The 22284-nt window shown below is 41.7% G+C and overlaps 1 protein-coding gene across 6 annotated transcripts in view; it reads left to right on the top strand.

Moving 5' to 3' along the window:
* NECAB1 (N-terminal EF-hand calcium binding protein 1) overlaps positions 1-22284 on the top strand; it is a 104346-nt gene that overhangs the window by 8169 nt on the left and 73893 nt on the right. For 3 of the 6 annotated variants that reach the window (XM_080381838.1, XM_080381839.1, XM_080381836.1), the window contains exon 1: positions 1-22284. This exon is cut by the window's left edge and continues 8169 nt beyond it. In XM_080381838.1, the coding sequence (XP_080237964.1) occupies positions 21511-22284 (774 nt within the window). In that variant the 5' untranslated portion in view covers positions 1-21510. The other 3 variants (XM_080381837.1, XM_080381840.1, XM_080381841.1) reach the window with 3 other exon arrangements.

Here is a 22284-nt window from a genome sequence, read left to right as displayed (position 1 = left end):
TTTTCCTTCCTCCTCCGTCTCCTTTCTGGCATTCTGCCTATGGCCATGGTGTAGCCGGCATATATTATTTCTTCAAGCAGTTGCACCAGTTACTTCAGGCATGCATATCCCATCAAATTAACTTCTCCATGCCCCTTAGCATCTGTTGCTGCTTTATCACGTTACTGCCAGATGGGCAGCAAGCAGCAGTCCTGAGGCAGCACCAGTCCAGATGCCATTCCATCTTTACAGCAGCACTGCCATTCAGTTCCTTACTAAAAACTGAATAACCTGATTGGCTATGTTTTTTCATTAAAACCTAGGTTTATTCTTCATGTATGTTATTAATATTTGTCAATAATTTTATACCAAAGAGAATACTGAAGAGCTATTATGTAGACATGTATGTATGACTTTTATAATGAGTTCTGAATGCAACTCCACACCACTCCAGCACAGAATTTGCCTTAATCTGTAGTATTCCTAATTTTCTTCTTTATGTCTCAAGGCCTTCCAGATTAGTCTCACATCTAGCAAGACATGCAAAAATATTGAAAAGTTTTTCTATGAAATAGATACATTTTAATGAGTAACATCTACCTTATTTCCTATGAAGTGCACAAAAATTTCCATAAAATAATTAGTTGACAAGGAAAAAAATGACAAAAAACATTTGGAGGTGACTTTGATATTTAATAACTTGAACAAATAGTTACAGTGTGTGATGCCAACGTTATCCTTCAGTACAAAAAACAGATGAAATTACACTGCTAAACCCAATGTATGTACTTTCATAGAATCTTAGAATGGTTTGGGTTGGAAGGGACCTCAAAGACCATCTGGTTCCAACGACCCTGCCGTGGACAGGGACACCTTCCACCAGACCAGGTTGCTCAAAGCCCCATCCAACATGGTTTGATATTCTTAAACACATTATATGGTGTGTAGGAACTAATATGCTATGTGCTAATTATGGCTGGTATAAGACCTCAGCATGCTCTATCATGAGCCTTTCCATTCCACAATAGCTTATTGCAGTCATAAGAAAGAGGCAGTGGTGTCTCTTTTCTTGACCGATGAAGTTATAGACTTTTTCTGTAACATGTCACCAACGGATAGCAAACACAAGCAGGGCCTGGATCCAACCCTCATCCACATCTGGGGACTGTGCTGTGTGTGAGCATTCAAACCGTGTGTCCAAATCCATGTGCCACACTGGAAGAGGCTAAAGAAGGGCGGACAGGGAGAAGGAGAAGGTTAAGGGACATGTTACCTATCTGGTCTCCCTCCCGGTCACCCTACCTCTTCTAGTAAACCCTACCTGCAGGGTACTGTCCTCTCATTAGGAACTATTTCTGGAGGAGGGAGATTAATAAAAATCCAACACAACATGTAGCTACATAGCTGAAGACGTGATCTGCTTCAACAGAGCATTACGATAGCTCTAGGACAAGTTATCCTCCTTGACGTCAGAGGTTTTACGTGAGCAGAAAAGCAGGGAAGCAGAGAAGCAGTCAGGCTTACCTAGTCTTCAGTGTAACAGGAGGCTGCTTCAACAACAGAGGCAGTAAAGTAGCTGTAACCGCTGCAATGAATTACAAAGTTTCTGATTATGGAGAATTATTTAGGATTTCCTCCAAGGAGTTAATTTTAAAGAGTACTGGAGGTGATCTCTAAAGACCTCTTCTAACCTGTCGCATTTAAAAGCATTCCAGCTCCTCAGATGTGCTGCTCAGGGGAGCTCTTTCTGTTTTATTGGTATCCACTAGAGAAAAATAAGCAACGGCCAAGTCATAAAAAGGTTGGTTTTTATTACTCAACATCACAGCAATTTGCTTTTGCTAAACTCATTGGGAAATTGCAGGAAGCTGAAGATGAGTGGATGAGCTGATTCACTGGGGAGTATGATTGATTGATGGTGGGGAAATAATGAGAAGTCCCAGGGGAGCACATAGCAGAGAGAAACTTTAGCAAAAGGAGAGTTTTACAAAGAGGTGTTCTATTTTTCCTTTTTTTTTTCACCTGTTTTATTTTTATTTTTATTTTTTATTAACAAAAGCACCCAGCATCTTCATGATACACTTTGATCTGCACAATTTGGACAGTTATATATATATTTAAACATTTATAAAAAAATGTTTAAAGTCAGTTAATCCAAAGATGCCACGTACTGTTTAGGAGAGGTTCAAAGTGAAACTAATCTGTTATTTGCAGTTATTTTCAGGTGCAGAAGGCCCTTTTCCCTGCGTGAAAGTGAAAAGGCTGTGCTTGCCACCCCTGGAAACAGCTGTGGGATTCACGGTTCACCCAGAGCTCCTAAGACAGTAGATTGACATACCTAGTGTGTATTTCTTTCTTTCTGGCAATGTAATCACAGCTGTCTTTCAGCTATTTGTCAAGAGTCTCAAGTAGGTCACCTGTGACTGGGGAAAGTGGACATATGCCACATACGATTGGACAACAAACTGCTCCTCCCCACGCCAGCATCCAGATCAGAGCACAGCGCATGTTAAAAGCCCCGGAATATTTCTCCACCTGCTTCCTGCCCTTGCACAGGCTGTAACAGTCTCTGTGGTGGGGACGCAAGACTGAAGAGGGAAGCTGTGATTTCAAAGCAGCACAACGTGAGGGAGACGTTTGGTGCCTGCTGTCCTGCGGAGGAACGAAAACATTGCCCTGCCACTGTGGGACACTTGCAGATGCAGCATATCTGTGGCAAAGATCAGACTTGGTGGTCTGGAACAGCATCTCTGCTTTGCCGCGAGGGGAAAAGAGGGAAAATCTGGTCAACTGGGGGGGCAAACTGCAAAGCCAAGGGATTTCTTCTTTCTCAGGGTTCAAGCGAGACAAAAACATGGCAAGGGATGAAGACACTTCATACCAAGATCTCAGGGAGGAGAGGACAAGCATGCGTGAGTGTTAGAACAAAGCCATGATGGAGGGAAGCCAACCACCCTGTCTCCAGCAAACCTTTGCTTTCAGGGGAACTCAGGAAACAGGCAAACTTTCTGGTTCTTCCTCACCGCTGACGTATACAGGTGGTACCGCATTAAGTCCTACCCTTTAATGTATAGATTACCACAAAACCGCGATTCTCCTTTTTCATTTTGTTTTAATTAAATTTAAATAAACACTGTACTAGCACAACTAGTGTTACTACCGCTGAGGGGTTTTTTAGCAGTTAATTTAAAGCAATTATGCTTTATTTCCTATATTTCTGCAACAGTACAATTAAAAATCAAAAGAATGAACCTGATTTTAAGATAGAAGAGCCTCCTGCAAAGGAAATAACCTCATCAGCCTTCTGAACTGAACTAAATAGTCCTGTTTCAGTGCAGAGCAGACCAAAATTGCTACTCCACCAAGGTGACTTCAACTTAAAGTTGAGCCTTATGCCTTCTCAAGGGACTGCCACATGGGAGCTCTCTTGAAGGGTTTTTCAGAAGCCCCATGTCTTGGATGTGGCACATCCCTTGGCCACACCACTGTCAACAAACACACAAAATCACCTGATGTTGCACACAAAAAACCCTCATATGACAGCAGAATCCAATGCTGAAATATACATCCTGAGATACGAAGATTGTAAAACTTGGCTGGAGGCTGCAAGGCTACTTTAGCAGCCATGCAAGTCAGCCTGTACTGCGCAGCTCTGGAAAAGGGGAGCAGTTGTAAAGGGATTATTCCCAGTGTTTACTTCAGACATCACTTTTCAGCCTAACTATAACCAAAAATAAAGAAAACAAGCACTGTATCGTCATTAAGATGTTAATTAAGAAATGAGACAGGTTAAAAATAGAACAGGAAATTATTCTTTGTTTTCACTTCCCGAGTTTTATTAGCTCAGTGACGCAGGCCAGCTCCCGAAAAAGCACTTGTTTAACAATTGGACAAAAATCAAAAGATAAATTTGAAGGCCATCTCCTCGGCAGTGCTCATGGCAGGCTCTCTTCGGCGTGCAGTAAGACTCCTACAAAAATGTTTAAAGTCGGTCAATCCAAAGATGCCATGTACTGTTTAGGAGAGGTTCAAAGTGAAACTAATCTGCTTAGAGCCATCATGACCCCGCACCAATTTATGCTGTCTGTCCTCATCTAATATTCAGAATATCAACATGCCAATCAGATTTTCCCAGAGCATATTATTAATCTTTGCCCTTTATAATAAAGTCTTGGGTTTAGCTGTATTGTATACAACATGAGCCCAGGATCCTGTTAAGGACTTATCCTCTATGAATCTCCCACAGCTTAGCAACTTGGGGTCCTCTGAGACTGAAAAAACATCCTTTGTGATTTACTTTAGCATATGAGAAGGAGGAGAGGAAAAATGCTAGTAACTGTACAAAAAGGAGCGTAACTCGCAGAGATTAGTGCCCTGCGTGTGACCACCTCTGCAGCAGTTTCAGGCGTGCAGTGGGATGCATACATTGCAGCAGGTGGAGACACACTCGCACTTCTCTGTGGATGGACCCCAATTACTCCCTGAATTAGGCCAGGTTCCCTCTTGGGAAAAGCCCCAGAAATTAGCAGCTCTAATTGCTCTCTAGCTAGATTTTGGCCATAGTGAGTAGGGACAACCATGAATGAGACCTTGATACAAACCTTTAGTATCTTGCCCATCTCCAGACACTTTTTAGAAAGTTTACCCATTCTAAGTAGATATAATTTAGCATAATTATAGCTTTGTACAACCAGCCTCAGTGCTGCGGACTGAAGAAAAACGAAATAGGAAGGCTTGGAGCTGTAGAGCCTGAGAAATAGAGCAGTGCAAATACAGCCCATCCAAGAAAAGATATGCTTGTATTTCACTTAAGATTCTGTTGCCATTTCTTTAAAATAATCTGATTAGTTCCAGTTATTCAGCACCTGGAATGTTTTCTTTACTGCTTGCCAAAAGTAAATTATTAAGCCTTATTCTTTGTGATAAAGTACACTGGAAAAGGAATCCATGGAGAAAAAGAGGGGAGAGTAGGCTTTGAGAAACACTCAGAATACTCAGCAATGGGTTTGTAAACATGTCTAAGTACACCTGAAGCCTATGAGAGACCAGGATTTCTGGTCCAGGTCTGGACCACAAGCATGAGAGACTTCAGGAGCTGCTCAACTGGAGGAACACGTCTCACGGGAATGCCAAATGGTGAGGACACCTGAACCCTTGTTGCCTTAGTAAGGGAGAAAATGAGTAATTCTGTAATTTTCCCACCGATTAAGTATGAAATTCTAAGTGAAATCGAGTGTCTTTATGCTATTTCCCTGCTCACAGGAGATGCTTCCATGCATAGTTCTGTTCATATTTAATGCTATACCAACAAATGTGCATCAAATGCCTTTCCACTGCTGCTTTTTCCTCAGAACCTCTGCCAACCCATACAATCAATTTTTTTTTCAGTGTTTGCAGACAGTTTGCGAGTCTATAAACTGTACTTTCTGCAACGTACACACAAAAACAAAGGAAAGAGAGGCATAAAAAATATCTTGCCTGCTTTGATGGCAAAATTGTCTGTACAACAAGAAGGTATAAATTCTTTTATTCTTTTCTTTTAGGTTTCAACAGCTGCCAAATTCATCTTCTTCTAAACTCCAGTATTTCAAAACCAGAATGACCTAACTGCGAGGGATTTTGCCCATGAATTGGAGTCCCATGCCTCTAGTTATGAAGCTGTCTTTTCCAAACCAGTGTACACAGCCCATTTTGTATCTGGGTATAGAGGTTCTCCCAGCCCCAGTCTCAGATGCCATCTCCTGCATTTAATGATCCTTCCTCATATTCTCTTCCTTATCTGATCAAGAACTACTTTCATCCTTCAAATTAAAGCTGGAGATGTTAATTTGTACTAATTAGATTATTATAGATGTTATAGTTAGTTACACAAAAGACTTGCCAGTGGAACCTGGGGAAGGAAGAGGGAAGGAAGAGGAGGAAAGGGAAGAAAGGGGTTTATTTGTGGAAACCACTTCATAAGCACCAAGGATACCTCCGGATGCTATTTCTGAAGTACAAAACCAAAGCAAAAATTTGCATTTAGACCCATAAGCCTGGCTGAAACCAGCAAGGCTGCCAAATAATTAGGCCATCTTGGGAAACTCTTTCACTAAGCAGTGCTCTCCATTATACTGTTTGCAGAAGGAAAGGTTCCTGGTGTGAAGAGATGAGAAAGTCTCCAACAAAAGGGAGAACGCAGTTGCCACTAATACTAATAACTGCTATAAAATATATGATAATGAATAATAAGTTACCATCTGGATAATCAAAAGGTAATTTCTAAACCTATGGGTGTAAAGTAAATGGAGATGTTCTAACCCAACTGAAATTTAGCATACCCTTCTTCTCTATAGGTTTGCTTGAATTTGCTTGTTTTGGAAACAAAGCAAAGCTCTAACCTCATTTGTTAAAACTGGATAGGCAGCAGAATTAGCCGGTATTTTACTCTGCCTCATGACCTATTAGTAAAGTTCCCAGAATCAGCAATTTCCAGGTGCAGAAGTTTTAACTGGTGACAATACAAGGGACAGGAGTGATTTGTGCATTGTGAGATTTACAATGAAATAACTAGCTCTGATGTATGTCCCAGTGCTGTATTCCACTGGTAGATATTTACCATTTTAGACCAGTGCATTTTTGTGAGATGACCTGAAGGTCCCAGGCATTAAAATTAAGACAACATAGTTGTCACTTACAACAGTGCAGATCTACATTAACATGAGTATTAAATGTACATCAGCAAGAGAATGTGAGACCAAGAGCATTTGGCCTTTTCAGGAAAGACCCAGAACAAAAAATGTTCATATGGCCCACAAGATTTTACATTGGCAGAAGTGATGAAGAATGTGGCGACTAATTCACCACCACAGAATTAATTTCTGAACTTCATTGTAGTCTCCACTGAGACTCTCAAATTACTTTTGCTATAACATCATTCCAATTATTTTCAGCTGCTCAGCAACCAGAATTTGTAGGAAAGTTCTGACTCTTTGAAAGCTGTGCTCATTCTGAATGGGAACAAAATCAACTTTTTGTAGTTTTTTAGAACACAAGTTTCTGGAGGAGATGCTGTTTCAGGAATTTTGAAATGCATTACTCTAAGATAATTAACTTGTAAAGAGCTTTGAGTTTCAGACATGACAATTTATTCTGAAAAGGTTCTAAATTAATCACACTGACATTTTTTAAATGCTTTTCAATGCTTTTCATTACAGAATTTCATGAAAAGCAATACATTTTTCAGATGATTCAGTTGTTAATGAAGCTTCATTTCCCAAATGAGAAACTTTCCTACAGCAAATTTATTACCTTTTTAATTTTATCCTTTGTTTTCTATACTCTGTTCATCTGACACGCAGTTATACAAGTGCTGAAGACAGACACTTGTACCAGCACCACTGCCACTTTTTCTAGGTATGAGTCTCTTACTCCATCTGCCAGTACAAAAATGTATTACAACACAGACATTACAGCTGTATGTATATGGGATTTTATAGTATGAAGATTGTCTAACAGTTAAATATTGATAGAAAACTATACTAGTAAATGCTGTAAATCTACAGTACAGCCCAGCTTTAAATCTAGTTTTGCATATTGGAAGTGAATGCTAGCTAAATGAGGCCCTTCTGCCTTTTAAGAGGTGATCAGAGAGAAATGGGTAGATTAGGAAAAGAAGATTATCTAAAAAAATTAGGAGGGAGGAATAAGGATTGAAGTTGCAAAATACACAGACAGTATCTCAATAAACAGGGAAAAGCTTTCCAAAGAACGGATGTACTTGGAGCATGGTAAAAAAAATTAATTGGTTCCTTGAGGTTAATAGGGAATTAGACAGAGGATGGAGTCACATTGCAGACCTGTTGTGTAATTTCCCTGTCTGCTCTTACAAATGAAGTGGGTGGTGATTTGCTTTAGCTGGATGTCCATTTTCCCAAAGACAGGGAAAAGAACTAAGAAATAATGCTCAGCTACATGTGCAGGCAGGACGCAGCAGGGCCAAAGGGAGCTGAAGCAAAAGATTTGTAGCTGGGAAGCTGTCAGGGGTGACCATGGGCAAATATTTGCCAGGCTGGTTTCAGTAGATTCAAATTCAACGTCTGCTCTGAATGACAGGAAAAAAACAGTGTAAAAAAAATACCAACACAAGAATCAAGGCTTATTTGCCAGAGATTACAGAAATTTATTACTGAGCACACATATGGAAAACTGACCTTTGGCAAGAAGATACGATTAGACAGAGGAGCATGCACACTGCAGAGCACAGCTTTCCCACTGGAGGAAGATGCTAGAAGAAGCAGCGGCTGAAGTACTCTGGGGTTATAAAGTGGAGACCAATGCGTTCTGTGCATGTCACCCTCCTAGCAAACAATGTACGTGGTCCTTGGGAGGAGTAGAGGGTGCACACCCTTTTTGCAGCTCTGGCACCTCACCAAGTCAATGAGATGCATAAGATCTGGGTACAGCTCCTCCAGCAAGCCCAGGGTCTTCATCTTCTGCAGATGCATCTTTGCCCTTACTTTAGATAGTCCAGAGTTAGCAAAGGAGTTATTCCCAGGCTCCCAGAGACAGCGGGGATGTTCTTTTACTAAGGGCTGCTTTAGTTGCTTAAAAATCTCTTAGATATAAGTTGCTTCCTTTTCAAGTGAGATCCACCTGATAAGTACTTCTGTTTTTGTTCAACTGCCTGCACATTCCTCATTGTTGAAAACATAAAGCAAGAAGGGATGGTAAATTGTAGCTGTTAATTAAGGCTGTGCTGAGAGTTAAGGACTGTGCCATAAATGGCCATTTTGTTGCCACTTGCAGGACCCACGGAGCACAGCGCCGAGCATCTTAGTGTGAGCTACAAAATGTGAAAGGATAGTTTACATAACTCATCTGCAGCTGTCCTTAAATGTGTAGATGTTCCTCTGGTGCATGCTGCCTCCCAGGCAGACTCCTGTCTTCCACATATATCTACTAAGCAGGCAGGCAGGATGGTCAGGACCAGGGTGGTCCGTGCAATGCTTTGCAGAGTGCAAAAAAGTTTATGGGAAGGAAGCTGGCGTGGGGATAACACAGCTGCAGAGGTAGCTGAAAGGAGAAGTTCTTCTGGATCAAGGCCCTGGGGCTATAAGGATCCTGTCTGTTATAGACAAAAGAGGCATCAGCTGGGATCCTGCAAACTTTTATCAAAAAAAATATAAAAGGGCAAAAATACAGCTGCCACACATCTCCATAAAATTTCTAATATATACAAGGGTTTCAGCCATTTAAGTTCCCTCTCAGTCAAGAAACTGGAATTGTCTAAGAATATTCACATTGACAAAACAAGTGCTGCATAAAGGCAGATGGGGAAAGGATTAAATCTGGCACTTTTATAATTTTTTGTGCATTGTATCTATCACAGATTTTCTTCTTATACTCATCAGAATTAAAGCTCCCTGATTGTAATCTTTTCTGATAATCCAGTCGCTTTCTGCCTTGAGAAACAGAAACAGGAGCTGACAGCTTTGAGTTATTAAAGATGATCCAGTTAAACACACAGGGCTACTAAGGAGAGAGCAGCATCCAACAGGCTGTGCCAGCTCCTGCAAACAGTGCACATGCATGGTCTTCATATGGCCAATGCGGAGGGTGCCCTCTGCGTAAGCACTTCCCCTGCTTTAATTTGTGGTTTGTAGAAACTGATAGCCCATTAGTAAGTATCTTAGGTCATCATCCTGTTAACTGCTTTCATGGTTTAATCAAATACACAACAAACACTACTCACCCTTGCTAACTCCCAGATTCTTATTTGTGAGGAAGGCTTAGTGTGGGCAGTGCTCTTTGTGCAGATGGAGTTTGTACATGTATGCATTTCGGTTCCACTGCTCTCAGTTAACCTGTGCATACGCTTTCAGTTGTAGAAATTTAAATGCAAAATGGTGCGGGAAAAAATATAACATGGGAACCAGATACGACTGAATAACCTCTTTCCATGAACCGCAGCTTTCTAAAGACTAAACAAAATTGCTGAATGTCAGGCAGAGGGGAATAGGAGACTAGCTTTTCATAGCTTTAAATTTCTCATTTTAAGGACTTGGTTGGTAAGATTCTGAATTTCCGAAGTGTTCCATTTCAGAAACTCACTGGGAATGACAAAGCCAACAGAACAAAGTTACGTTGTTCAAACCACCTTTGTGCTGTTTCATCAGATTACAATTCTGATTTTTATTTACATATAATAAGCTCAAAATGAGTTAGAGTGAATATAGGCACCAGGTTTATAGTTCAAAATATAAATTGGAGATTTATAAACTCTATTTTCTAAAAAGTTGACATAAATTTCCTGTTCCTTTTACATTTTAAGGGACAGTGATCTGAGTATTTGTCAATGTCATTTTAATGCTTTACAACTTTTGTCAAATGCATTATTCACAAGCATGGTTGGTGATTTACTTTTTTAGTTCTGAGCAAACACTTCAATGTGGAAAGTTGGAAAGATTATTCAAATATTATTATTCTATTCAGCCTACTCTCTGGAGAGACAGAAGAAGGCACATTTGCTGAAAATATGCTGTTCTAGCACTTTAATTAAAAGAGACTAGAGAAAATTCCCTAAAGGTTTTGGCTAGACAGTATTAGGCTGCGTTGTATAAAATAAAATCTAAATTAAAGGAGGAGGACTTCTTTCATAGCAGATTAGAGCTCAGATGGAAGACCAGAGCGTGCCTGCAGCCTGGGTCGTTTTGGTCAAAAGGTGAAAACAGCTTGGGGTTTGTATGCTTTTTACAGCAAAATCGCAACAGATGAGAAGAGAAAAATACCAGATTTCTGAGAGTTAAGACAAGAATAGACTAAAATAAAAATCTGAGAGCCATATGCTACTCAGAGACTCGATGGCGGGGCCCGCTGGAGACAGAGCATTTGCTCCTGCGGCCAGAGGAGAGCCCGTGGTGGTGCCCAGCTGGGGCACGCAGAGCCCTAGATCGAGACCCTTTGCCTGTCATCTGTCCCGACCTCTCCAGTGCAGCCTGCGGCAGATGTGAGCGTAGCATCCCCTAAGGCTGTAGCCTGTGCTGTACCTGATCTGTAGATTAATGGAGTCCAGCAAGCCCAGTCGTTAATCTCCTGCTTTTCAGTAACATATTATGTATATTTGTTTATAATCGCACTGATACTCATGAATGTATAAGCGAATATGAAGGGGACAAAAGGATACCATTAAAGCGGAAATAAAAATGAGACTCGTGGGAACTCTGATTTCTAATTAGAAACACTGTACGTCTATTATCATTTTTGCTCACAGAGTTTAATAAAAAATGAGATCAAGGGCAGCATGTGTTTACCAATGGTAGATCATGCCAGACTAAGCTGCTTTGATGTTCTATGAGATCTGAAGAGGAAATGCAGATCTCATCTATCTGAACTTCAGGAAAACTTTTAATGTGCTGCCGCTTGGGACCATATCTGTTAGATGAATGATAAAGGAACTCATAAAAGAACTATAAAAGTGCATGAGGTTTGGAACAGGGCAGATGACAATCTGATTCTATTGAAAGGAAATGACTATGCTGGAAGGAGGTTAGTAGTGGAGATCCTAGTGGGTTTGTGGTGGGTTTAGTCATCTTCCGTAACAGTACTTACACTGTTCCTCCTCCCCCAGCCCTATAGGTTCCTGAGGCGTTGGGGTTTTTTTACCAGCTACTCCAGGGCTGCTCAGCGAAGGAATGCAACGCTGCCCTGGACACAGCCAGTGAGAGCCAGTGAGAGCCCATGTTGCAAGCCCCTTCCCTTCCTCCTGGGGAAATCCTCACCCCATCTGCACCCGTTTGCTCCAAGGAGGGCTTCAGGACCCAGCAGGTGTGGGGATGATGATGCCTCCCACCTTCCCTGAGCACGGACACTTTCAGAAGAGACCCACAGGGCCACACAAACACCACAAAACCTTCTGGACTCAAGTCCAATTAATGGATAGCACTGCCAGATCATCTTTCAGCTGGTAAAGAAAATAGGTTCCAGTGTTGGGTGGAAGCAAATAATGAACACAGAAAAATGACTTTTGTTCATAACCTTAAAACATCATTTTTAATTGAAATTGCAGATGTGCCAAAGCAGAAGACTGCAATATTATTCAGAAGTAACTAGAGGACCTTAGGGCATGAAGTCACAGCAGTGTGATGAGCTTCCATCAAATATGTTGTAAGACTGTGCCCTTTGGACCTACAATGAGATTTGTGTTACAGACTGGAAGTTCCTCATTTGGGAAGATGATGGACCAGGGACGTATTTTCACAGAAGCAAAGACACCTAGAAAGTATTGTCTGAATTACTTCTAGCAAAAAGCAGGAAACATAATGACATTTTTCTTGTGAGCTCTTGCTGGAAGGTGGCATAAAACTCTTGTCCCTTGCTTTGAAAAAGAGAAGCAAACATGAACCAGAGAAGGCAGACATGATGAGGCAACTGGAAGCTTCTCTTAATGAGAGCAACACTAAAGAGTTTAACTTAGTCTAGCAAAATCAAGGCTGAAAGAAGAAGTAATTACTCTCTGTAAAGCTGTCAAGACCAAACTTCAGGGGATGAAAAGGACTTTGTAGCTGAGCAGAGCAAGACGTGGGAATAGACTGGCCATGAATATGTTTAGGCTGGAAAAATGGGGAAAAAAATGAACTATCAGGGAGCAGGGTTGTCTCCTAGCAGAGGCCAATAAAAGCACATGCAATTTTAGGACAGCAGCTAATCAGCATATGGAAGGACCACCTTGAACACTGCCATCCTGCAGCAGGGAAAAGAAACCATGAGAAGCCATAAGTAATTTCTAATTTGCACCTGGACATACAGAAGCCCAAGGTATACCAGATTACATGGCAGTAAGTAAACCCACCTCTTCACTCAATGGGAGAGACTACTCTTTAAGCACAGGTTATTGACGCTAGGATTAAAAGGCCAATCCTACATGAGAACAAGTAGTTTCTTTGTTCTGGAGTTATAAGTGAAACAGGAATCAAATCTATCCAGCCCCTGTAGACCCATCTACTGCTGCTCCTAAAAACAAGGAGCAAAAAGAATGACAACAAGAAGAGCAACAATCCCACAATAAGTAATTTCAGACAACATTCAGATCCATAGCAGAAGCTGAACTGCAATAGCAAAGGGTTAGTTATAAATCCCCTGCTTTGTTAAAAATGCAGAACCTTATAGAAAAGCTTACATACACTTCTTCTATGAATTATTGAGACCCCAGGTACGACATGCACGCAGCTGGAAGACTAAAAGACCTCTGGACATTACCACAATGACAGCCCTTGCTCTCCCTGCCTGCCAAGCCAGGAGCCTGGAGATCTGAAACTTTGGTTTGTGCATGCATCTGTCTGTGAAGCATCCTCCGCTTAACAGAGTGGTTGGGCCATTGCTTAGGGGGGTGCCATGGGATTTGTGCCACCTTGGCTGTGGCAGATGACAAGTCGTTACAGTTCTGATCAATTTTCAATGATCAAATCATTTCCAAGCTACAAAACATTATAAGCTTTGTGCAGACCACAAGATGGCACAGCTGTAGTAGCTGTATAGAACCACATAAGGCATCCCAGCATGAATAATAATTAATCCCAGATTAATAATAAAAATTAACATACTATTTAACATCAGTTAGCGATGGGGTGGAGCAAAAAATATCCTATTCTGCTGGAAAAGCTGTTATTGCTAATGGAGGGGCAGTGTTCTCTGAACGTATAAGCAACAGACAATGCTAAAATCTTTTATTTTCAATAATCATCTGCTTATATATTTACCAAAAAAATTAACATTTCAATGCAGAAAGGACTTTTGATCAAGGAAACCAGTTTTGTCTGAGATGTAACAGAATCCTATGACTTTAGATTCTTTTCAGCCAAATGTTGCAATGACTACGGAATAGCTTTGTAGAGATTTCGGGTTTAAGCTGGAAAATTCTTTAATACCAACAAACTGTCTCTATCCTACAGACAATTTCATTTGCAATGACTTTCAATTTTTTAATAGCAAGAGTCTGAGAAAAATCCCTAATTAGATGTCAGATACCAATGACCTTTTGAAAATAGTCTTTGTATGATACAATCCACAAGGCAATGAATGCATTCTACGAGACAATAATTTTAGTAATATGGATTTATGGGATTCAGATTCCCTGTGCCGAATGACCCAGAAAATATTATGGAAGTTTAACCCAATCATTACTCTGGCAGCATATCACAAGGAACTGAACAGTATAGGTTTATTGCCTCTGGGATATTTGCTTTTATTATCCCCTAACTACTGAGGAGATGATCTGAGGTGAAGAGAAGCAGACATATATTGAGGACTATGCAAGGAGTGGAATTTCATTATGTTTATGTTGTGGGGTTTTTTAACAAAAATGATGTGATTTGTATCATTCACCAGTGAGTTCTGCCATTTGTCCTGCAGCTGTTCAGCATCTAGCATAACAGGGTGATAACCCATGCTTAAGACTTCTAGGAGTGTCTGCAATAAAAATATTAACTTTCTATCCATTTATGTACTGCCATGTTTGTCAATAATTGTCACAAATGCCAGGGATTTGGAGAGGTCCCATTATGGCAGAATAATCAAAATCTAAATATAAACTCATCTAAATACTGACATATGTCCATCAGAAATACTTATATCTAGTCATCTAATCTATATCTGAAGGGGAGGGAAATAATAATTTTATGAGTCAGGTCCTCTTGTAGTAAACCAGAATTCCTGATTAGCATCCAAATGTACAACTGGCCTTTCCAAATCTGCTACATTTCATCCAGGCAAACTGTTCTCTGACTTGGACAGTGGGGAGATTCACAAAAGCCTGCAGTTTTTTAAATGAGATCTGAAATTTTAATTCACAATTTTTTTTCATTTGGGTTTGCAGTCTTCCTTATTTTAACTGGGAAATGGCTGTGACTGCTCTTGCTATGCCTCGTATAATATTTATAAAGAATGTCCTAGTAAGTAAGAATTTAAGACACTGAAATTCACTAATAATCATGCATACAATTTTCAAAACAACCTGAGGGATTTGAATACACAATGTTCTTCCACCTCTAACCCTTACCATACATCTGTCTTTATCATCCACTGCAGTGTTGTACCTACTTCAGGGCTCACTCCTCCAAACGCATAACGCAGTTCCAGGAAGCCAATAATGAGGAGGTGGGGGGGGGGGGGGGGGGGGGGCTGTGTCTTCAGAGTAAAATCTTTCCCAGGGAAGGAATGCACACACAGAGCTCTGTCAGCAAAGAAAAAGAAGGGAAAGGAAAAGCAGAGAAGAAATGGTGATTGATTCCTACAGCTTTTACGTTAACTGAAATGAGTCAACTTCTTATCTTATGCTGTTAGATCCTCTACCCACATCAGCAGCATTGCTTCAGGGGGCTCTCTGGAGCTCAACAGATGGACACCAAAGATTACAATTATTCTTTTCTTATGTTAATATAACTCGGCACAGAAACAAATCAAAAAAAATGTATAAACTGTCTGTTTATTTTTTAAGTCAGGATAATAAAGAGTCTTTAAAATTTCACAGAGAAGGGTACGTATCCCACATAGAAAACTCAGTCTTGCAGTTCCCATTAATTTTAATGTGATTTGTACAGTCAGTTCGTGAACGCCAAAAATACCTCTTAGTGAAACACATACATGACCCTGTTGTTTTATTGCATCCTTTGATGATCAAGTTTGTGTATTTTGCCCTTTGTAGACAATACACATCCTAAAATCTTGTTTACAGTTCCCTGTTAGTATTACAGTGACTGACCACATTTTAAGATCATATGCAAATCTGTAGATTTTGTTTTCCTGCCCCTATCTGTATAGTTATTTGCACTGATGAGATCTCCCCCCTGAGTCTTCTCTTCTCCAGGCTGCAGACCGGGCTCTCTCAGCCTCTCCAGGCCAGCTGGAGGCCAGTCACTAGTGATACGTGCACCACAGGGGCTGATACTGGGACCACTACTATACAACACCTTCATTAATGACAAGGATGATGAGACAAGGGTGCACCCTCAGCAGCTTTGCAGATAATCCATGGCTCTATGGGCTCCCAGGCTCACCAGTGCTACTAAATTATTCATCTAGGACCCTACAGAAAGTCTGAAATACAGCCAGGAACTTACCCTAGTTGTCTTGGCATTGGGCTAGCATCGTGGCATTGAACCAGCCCTCACAGGCCTGGCTCCAGGATAACGACAGCATTAGTGGGAAGTGTTTGTCCAAATCACTTACTGCTATTCTCAATCTCAAGTCCCATCTGTAAGTAGAACTTGTCTGGGAATATTTTATGCAGAATTTCTCCAAAAAAGCACAAAATTCAGAAGCAGGCCAGAACTTTGACATGCATTACTGGAAATTATCTCAATTTCTAATACAGTTTTGCATTTGGATAGGAATTTCCCCAAAACTGCACTCTGTTTGAATTAAGGGGTTTGGTTCTGCCATTTAGACAGGGTTTTTTTATTATTATTATTTCAAGTAGATGCCTATTAATTATATCAATTATTGACCTATACATTGTATTAATTATTGTTAAAATTGCTAACAGAGAAAATCACATCCTAACTCCCCTCCTCCTTTTTTTTGCATTTTGCTACATTATTCTCCTTAGCCTAGGATTGAACACAGTAACAGCTGGGGAGCAGAGTGCTCGTCACTGAGTGCTCTGGCAATATAAACTGCTAGAGATTTTTTTTTTTTTTTAATAAGATGGTTCCGTAACTGCTTTTTCTGCAAGAATTCCGTTCCTGAAAAAAAATCCCTGAAAGCAAAAGAGAGTATCAGCTCCTGTTGTAACAATATGATCACACACATCAGTCAAAAAGACCTTGAAGAGAGCCCTTGGCTTTCCTTGAGCTGAGAAGTACCAGATGTGCCACCAGGCTGTCAGCATCACCTGTCTCGGGCAGAGCGGGTTGCCCACAGATTCTGAGCTGTCTGTGTGGCTCTCAGTGATGAAATCACTGAACTGGAATAAGCCAGGTAGCCGTTTCTGACAGCAGAATTTCAACAACTGCCAGGCACTTTCAAACTGAAAAGCAAAGAGCAAAACTAGCATCATCACATCAGATACTATTTTGTGAGAGAAGTGTGTGTCTTTGAAGCAGCGGCAGCCTGGAAAGGGTACATGAAATTCTTTATTTCACAAAGCTGTTGGAACAATACAGTTTTTCTCAAATCCAGCTATAGAAATGAATTTGAAATGCTCTTCTTCTCAGATCCACAATCTTGTTATTGGATTCATGTAATCAGATCCCGGTTGCATATGAAGGGTGATGGCCTGCACGTAGAAAAATATTTGGGCACCTAAAGCAGAGCTTAGGCACTGAAGCTTTGCCAACCCCCTACACCATGAAGCCACGTCACTGGTCTCAGACACGCTCTCAGATTGCTGTGCCATTCTGTGTACATGTGCATTTCCTTCTGGCCCTTTTGGGAAGCAGAAAGCCTCTGGCATTTGTCACAGTGGTGATCCTCAAACACTTCTTAATTCAAAACATGTTACTCAGAGGTTGGCATTGGTGGAAGGGTACATAGGTAAGGAAGAAGAAACACTAATTATTTACACAGCCCAACAAGACTCAAGAACCTGAATAAATTAACCAGGCTCCTAAAATTACTCTGTGGTCAATGGCTGCTTCAGAGCCAATATAGACCAGGACCCTTAAGACTGGACTTAACCCTTTGGTGGAGCCTCACTCTTTTCTTCAGCTGTATGGGAAACTGTCTTCCCAGGTTTGACAAATAATTAGTGACTAGAGTTTCGCAATACAAATAACCTTACGATCCCCTTTCTGAAGGAGGAGGGAACTGGGACAAATGGACTGCTCAGGACCGTTGCTCATATCCAAGTCTGATAGGTATTGTGAACTGGACCTCTTTGGTTTTCAATTAAATACGAAATTATTTTTAGTTGCAGGCTAACAGTAGCAGTTTCCTTCTACTTTTTTTTTTTTTTTTCCTGGGAATGTTGCAAATAGCAAAAAAAGCATCTTTTTTATTGTGCTGTTGTGTTGTTATGCTTCTGACTCTCTGTCATGTTTTGATCTTTTCCTTTGTTCCTTTGCTTAGATCTTTTAAGTAAATATCTGACTTAGCCATCCAGCCACACAGTAGGCTTTTTCTCCACATGAGCCATAGTCTCTGCTGGATATCTCATTAAAGTCATTTTTATTACACTGCTTGCTTCCAAAAAACTCTTGCAGGGCTGGTCATAAACAGAATGTGTGTAGGAGAGTCTACACGGTATATTAATTCTCATCACACATCTTATGCATTTCACATGTCTCTAAAAAGTTGCTCTAAACTCAGCAAAATTGTCTGAATCTACCTGAAAGAGGGTGTAAAAAAATGTGGGTTACATCTTGCAAGGAACAGTCAATATTCCATGTACAGGGATGTACATATAGTTCACTTAGGCACTTCCAATGCACCACTGTGCACTACTGACCCAGAACTATTCCATCTTTGCTACGTTTGTCTTTATAATGATACTTTTCTATCCTGGGAGTATTATGTGTCCCCTGCAGATAGGAAAGGGGCCAGTAAAGAGAGACTGAAGTTCATAGCTGCTGGTCTAAAGACTGCCTTTAGATGCTGGGAGATCCCAGGCTTGGCATTTCCCACTGGCTGGGAAGAGTCTGTCAAAGGCATCAAATTATTAAGAAAAGTTAAGCTTGGGAATCTACATGAAAACTGAGTTGAATGAGCAGGTCTCCAACGATCTTCCCGAACATTTCTAGGAAGAGCATGCAAATAAATAGAACAAAATAATGTTCTAGTGCAAGCTGTGTGGTTTCCTCCTGCAGGAGCTCTTACCAACATGAAAGCCAGCATCTCCCTGAATTCCTCTTGCGTAATTATGGCTTCACATTACATTTCTTTTCCTGATGATTTAGGAATGAGCTCCAATACACACAGACTGCATCCAATTTCACTTGCTGAGGTACATCCCACATCCCAGTTGTCTATACTGGATTGCCATTGGAACGTGATGTGGCTCCAGTCCGGTTTGGGTTTCTTTTCCACCAAAGGGTGGGTATGGGAGCAGAGGAGAAGGGCCAGAAGGGTATGGAAGTAGGCTCAGGTCTTGCTCCAGTAGGTGTCAGGATGCAGGTAAAGTGCACTCCTGGAGCTGAGGACTTTGAGGTAATTTTCATCTGATGAACTAGATGTAGGTAGCCACACACTCCCTGTAGAGGTAGTTGACCCAATGTTTTTCCAGGCACACCATCACTCCTTTGGGAATTGAATACATCTACCCTTGCTGTCACTGGCACAGATACCGTATGGAAGGGCACTCACTTTTCCACCTTCACAATCCTATTTATGGAAACATGGAGTTGTAAAGATACTGGCTGTTCACTTGGGTCAGATTAGCCCACGTGCACGACACAAGGTGACGGAAAAGAAAGGTGGCTTCTAGCATCCTCTGTTACTGCTCATATAACAAGCCATGGCCACACGCATACTAACTCTGAAATTTCTCTGTTTTTACAGCTGATGATCAAGAAAAGCCATGCAGGAGCTGTCACAGGGGGCAGCATTTGAGAACTCAAACCAGAGGCTCATTTAGCCTACAGAGCACCAGACCAGGTGGTCAAACCATGACAAAACATGTTTTGAGAGCTGACGGGAGACATCATATTATGCTAACTCAACTCTTTAGGTAAGTACCAATCAACTTCTGCAGTCAAAAAAGGACCATAAAGCAGATCCATTTCCTTAGCCAAGGGTAAATAGTACTTTTCACTGCAGACCTGTGGGGTACCCGGGCGTGCAAGCTGTTCTGTTGCTGGCAAGGTTGTATTTTGATGTAAGCATTACATAGTGTTTTTCTTGTCATTTAGAGATAACACATAGCTGACCATTGTGGATTGATTTAGAAACTTGATCAGACAATCAGGCAGCTTGCATTTCCTCAGTAAAAAGGAAGGTTTGCTGTCTATCTGTCCAGCATCACTGGCTCTTGTTGCACAGGCCACTGCATGGTGAGTGTAAGGTAGCTCTTGCTGCTAGTTTCCATTTCTATGCTTTTCCCAGATAAAAGGACAAAATCATTAAACACTGGCTGGCCATTTCGTTTCACATGAGCAAAGATGATGTCACAGTATGCTGGTTTCTAAATAAAAGTTTAATGATTTGACAATTGGCAAGAAAAAGAGCAGGCACTTTTAGGTTATATACTCATACACACAAGAAACAACTTTATTTCTCGTAATAGATGATAAGCAGCATGGGTCTGCGGCTGCCAAAGCGAGTGTATCCCTGAGTGCTGACCTCTGCTAACCTCACCTGGCTATTTCACAAAGCCATCATCGTCCCATCAAGGCAGCAAGTACCATACCTGTACTCCCACATCACTGGGAACCATGCGGCTGCATTTCCCTCTCCCCTGTCTCACAGCCTCTTGCTCAGAGATGGAGGGAAATCATTAGGAAGCTGGTAAAATTCAGAGCTTTCATCCTGCTTATGTTGTTAAAATTGAAATATTACTTCAGATAATTTTGAAGTAGTATAAAAAATTATTACCAGTAAGTTACTCATATAACCTATCCACAGATTTGCTTGCTCACCTGAACCTGAAAACTAAAGTCTCTAAAAATGGTTACCTAAACAGTACTTTCATGTTCCCGTGTTAATGCCAAGGTAATTTGCAAATAATCTTTTTAATACTGGAAATAATGCTTCCTAATATAGTAAAAGGCCTATGAGTTGGTTTTGCTTCTTAAGTTTTAATTTTTGCCCTAAAAATGTCGGGATTATGCAATCTTTTTCTTACTGTTTTTAAGGAACATTTCTCTAGACAAACTTTAAATATTTGCAGCGAATGTTAAGATCAAAGGGGAAAGATACCAGTCCTTCAACAAAAGTCTTTTCACTCCAAGATAGTAATTAGCCAATAAAGTTAAACATGTAGATTATTATCGTTGTTGTTGTTGTAACAGTGAACAAAACCAAGTCCTACAGCCTAAAGAAGCTTTTCCTCATCTCCACTCACCCTCCTGGCTCTTAAGACAACCTTTGGACTTTTTTTTCTTTTTTTTCTCTGGAAAGAAATAGATCCCCATACTTCCATCACAACAATCAGATTAAATAAAAGCCCTTCAGTATTACTAAAAAGCAAAAATAGCCTGAGATCATTTTTCCATCTCTTTTTCAAGCCATCTTTAGGAAGTGAGATAAAAATTTGTCATCCTGTGAAATGCCTAGTCTTTCCTGTTGGTGCTTTCTTCCCTCTCCCAGGTTTTCTCTCGAAATCAGGAAAGGGAGGTGCGAGAGCTAGGAGCACCCATGGACAGCAAGTCACACCACAGCTGAGGCTTTTTATACTGGAAGGTGTGTTACCGTAAAAACTTCACTCTAACATTTATTATGGAGCATAATATCATCTATAATAATATATAATAACCTAATATATAATGTATAGTGTATAGTGTATAATATTAGGGTAATATATGATGCAATGGCATCCACTGGTGGTGTGTGGTGGGAGAACCAAGACAAAGCCCCATTACGTGATGTCCACGTAAAAACCTCTCCGCATGTGTCTGAGATAACATGGGGGGATGTCCTCAGCACTGCTCTCTGCCTCGCCTCAGCACCCTCCTCCTCGCCTGGCCTCACCTGCAGAGCCTGCTCCTGCCCCATCCCTCAGCTCCCTACTCCCACCCCTCCAAAACCACCAGCACTCCCAAGCCCCCCAAGCTTTTTGGCCAGGTCACTCTGAGGGGTATGCAGTACTCAAGGGCCTTATTTTCAAGCTCGAGCGCTTTTGCAGAGCGCAGCTTATCCTGGCGTCAGCACCAGCCGCGTGCAAGCACAGTTTTGCTCCCCCATCCCCGTCACTCCCCCATCACCCCCCGCAGCGCGGAGACTTCGCGGGACGTTCAGCCTGGGGTCCTGTGGCTCCAGAAAGATGTCCCCCAAGTGACTGCACTGCAGGGGCAGGCGGCAGAAACAGAAGAACGCTTGACCCGCCAGGCTGCAAGAGCCGAGCTTCTTTCATGGACAGAAAGCAGGTGCAGCCACGAACACACTCTGAAGGTGCAGCAAGGTGGCTGCAGGGCAGCAGGGGACAACCGGCCCCGTGCCCTCAGGGGCGCGCAGCACCCTGCGCTCCCCCCCGGCCGCAGTCGGGGCGCTGCCCGAGCAGCAGGCGAGGCGGGGCGAGCGGCTCGGCCCCCGGGGGCGGGGGGCGGTCCGACCCCCCGGCCCCGCCGACGCCCCCCGGCTGCGCTGCCGCTGCGGGCGCTGGCGCGGCGGCGGGCGGATGGCGGCGGAGCTGGGAGCGGGGCTGCGCATCTTCCGCGATGTGAGTACGCGGCGCCCTTG

Source organism: Falco punctatus (assembly GCF_963210335.1).
Source record: "Falco punctatus genome assembly, chromosome: 3".
NCBI classification, from domain to species: domain Eukaryota; kingdom Metazoa; phylum Chordata; class Aves; order Falconiformes; family Falconidae; genus Falco; species Falco punctatus.
This window is presented reverse-complemented; position numbering and strand designations above follow the sequence as displayed.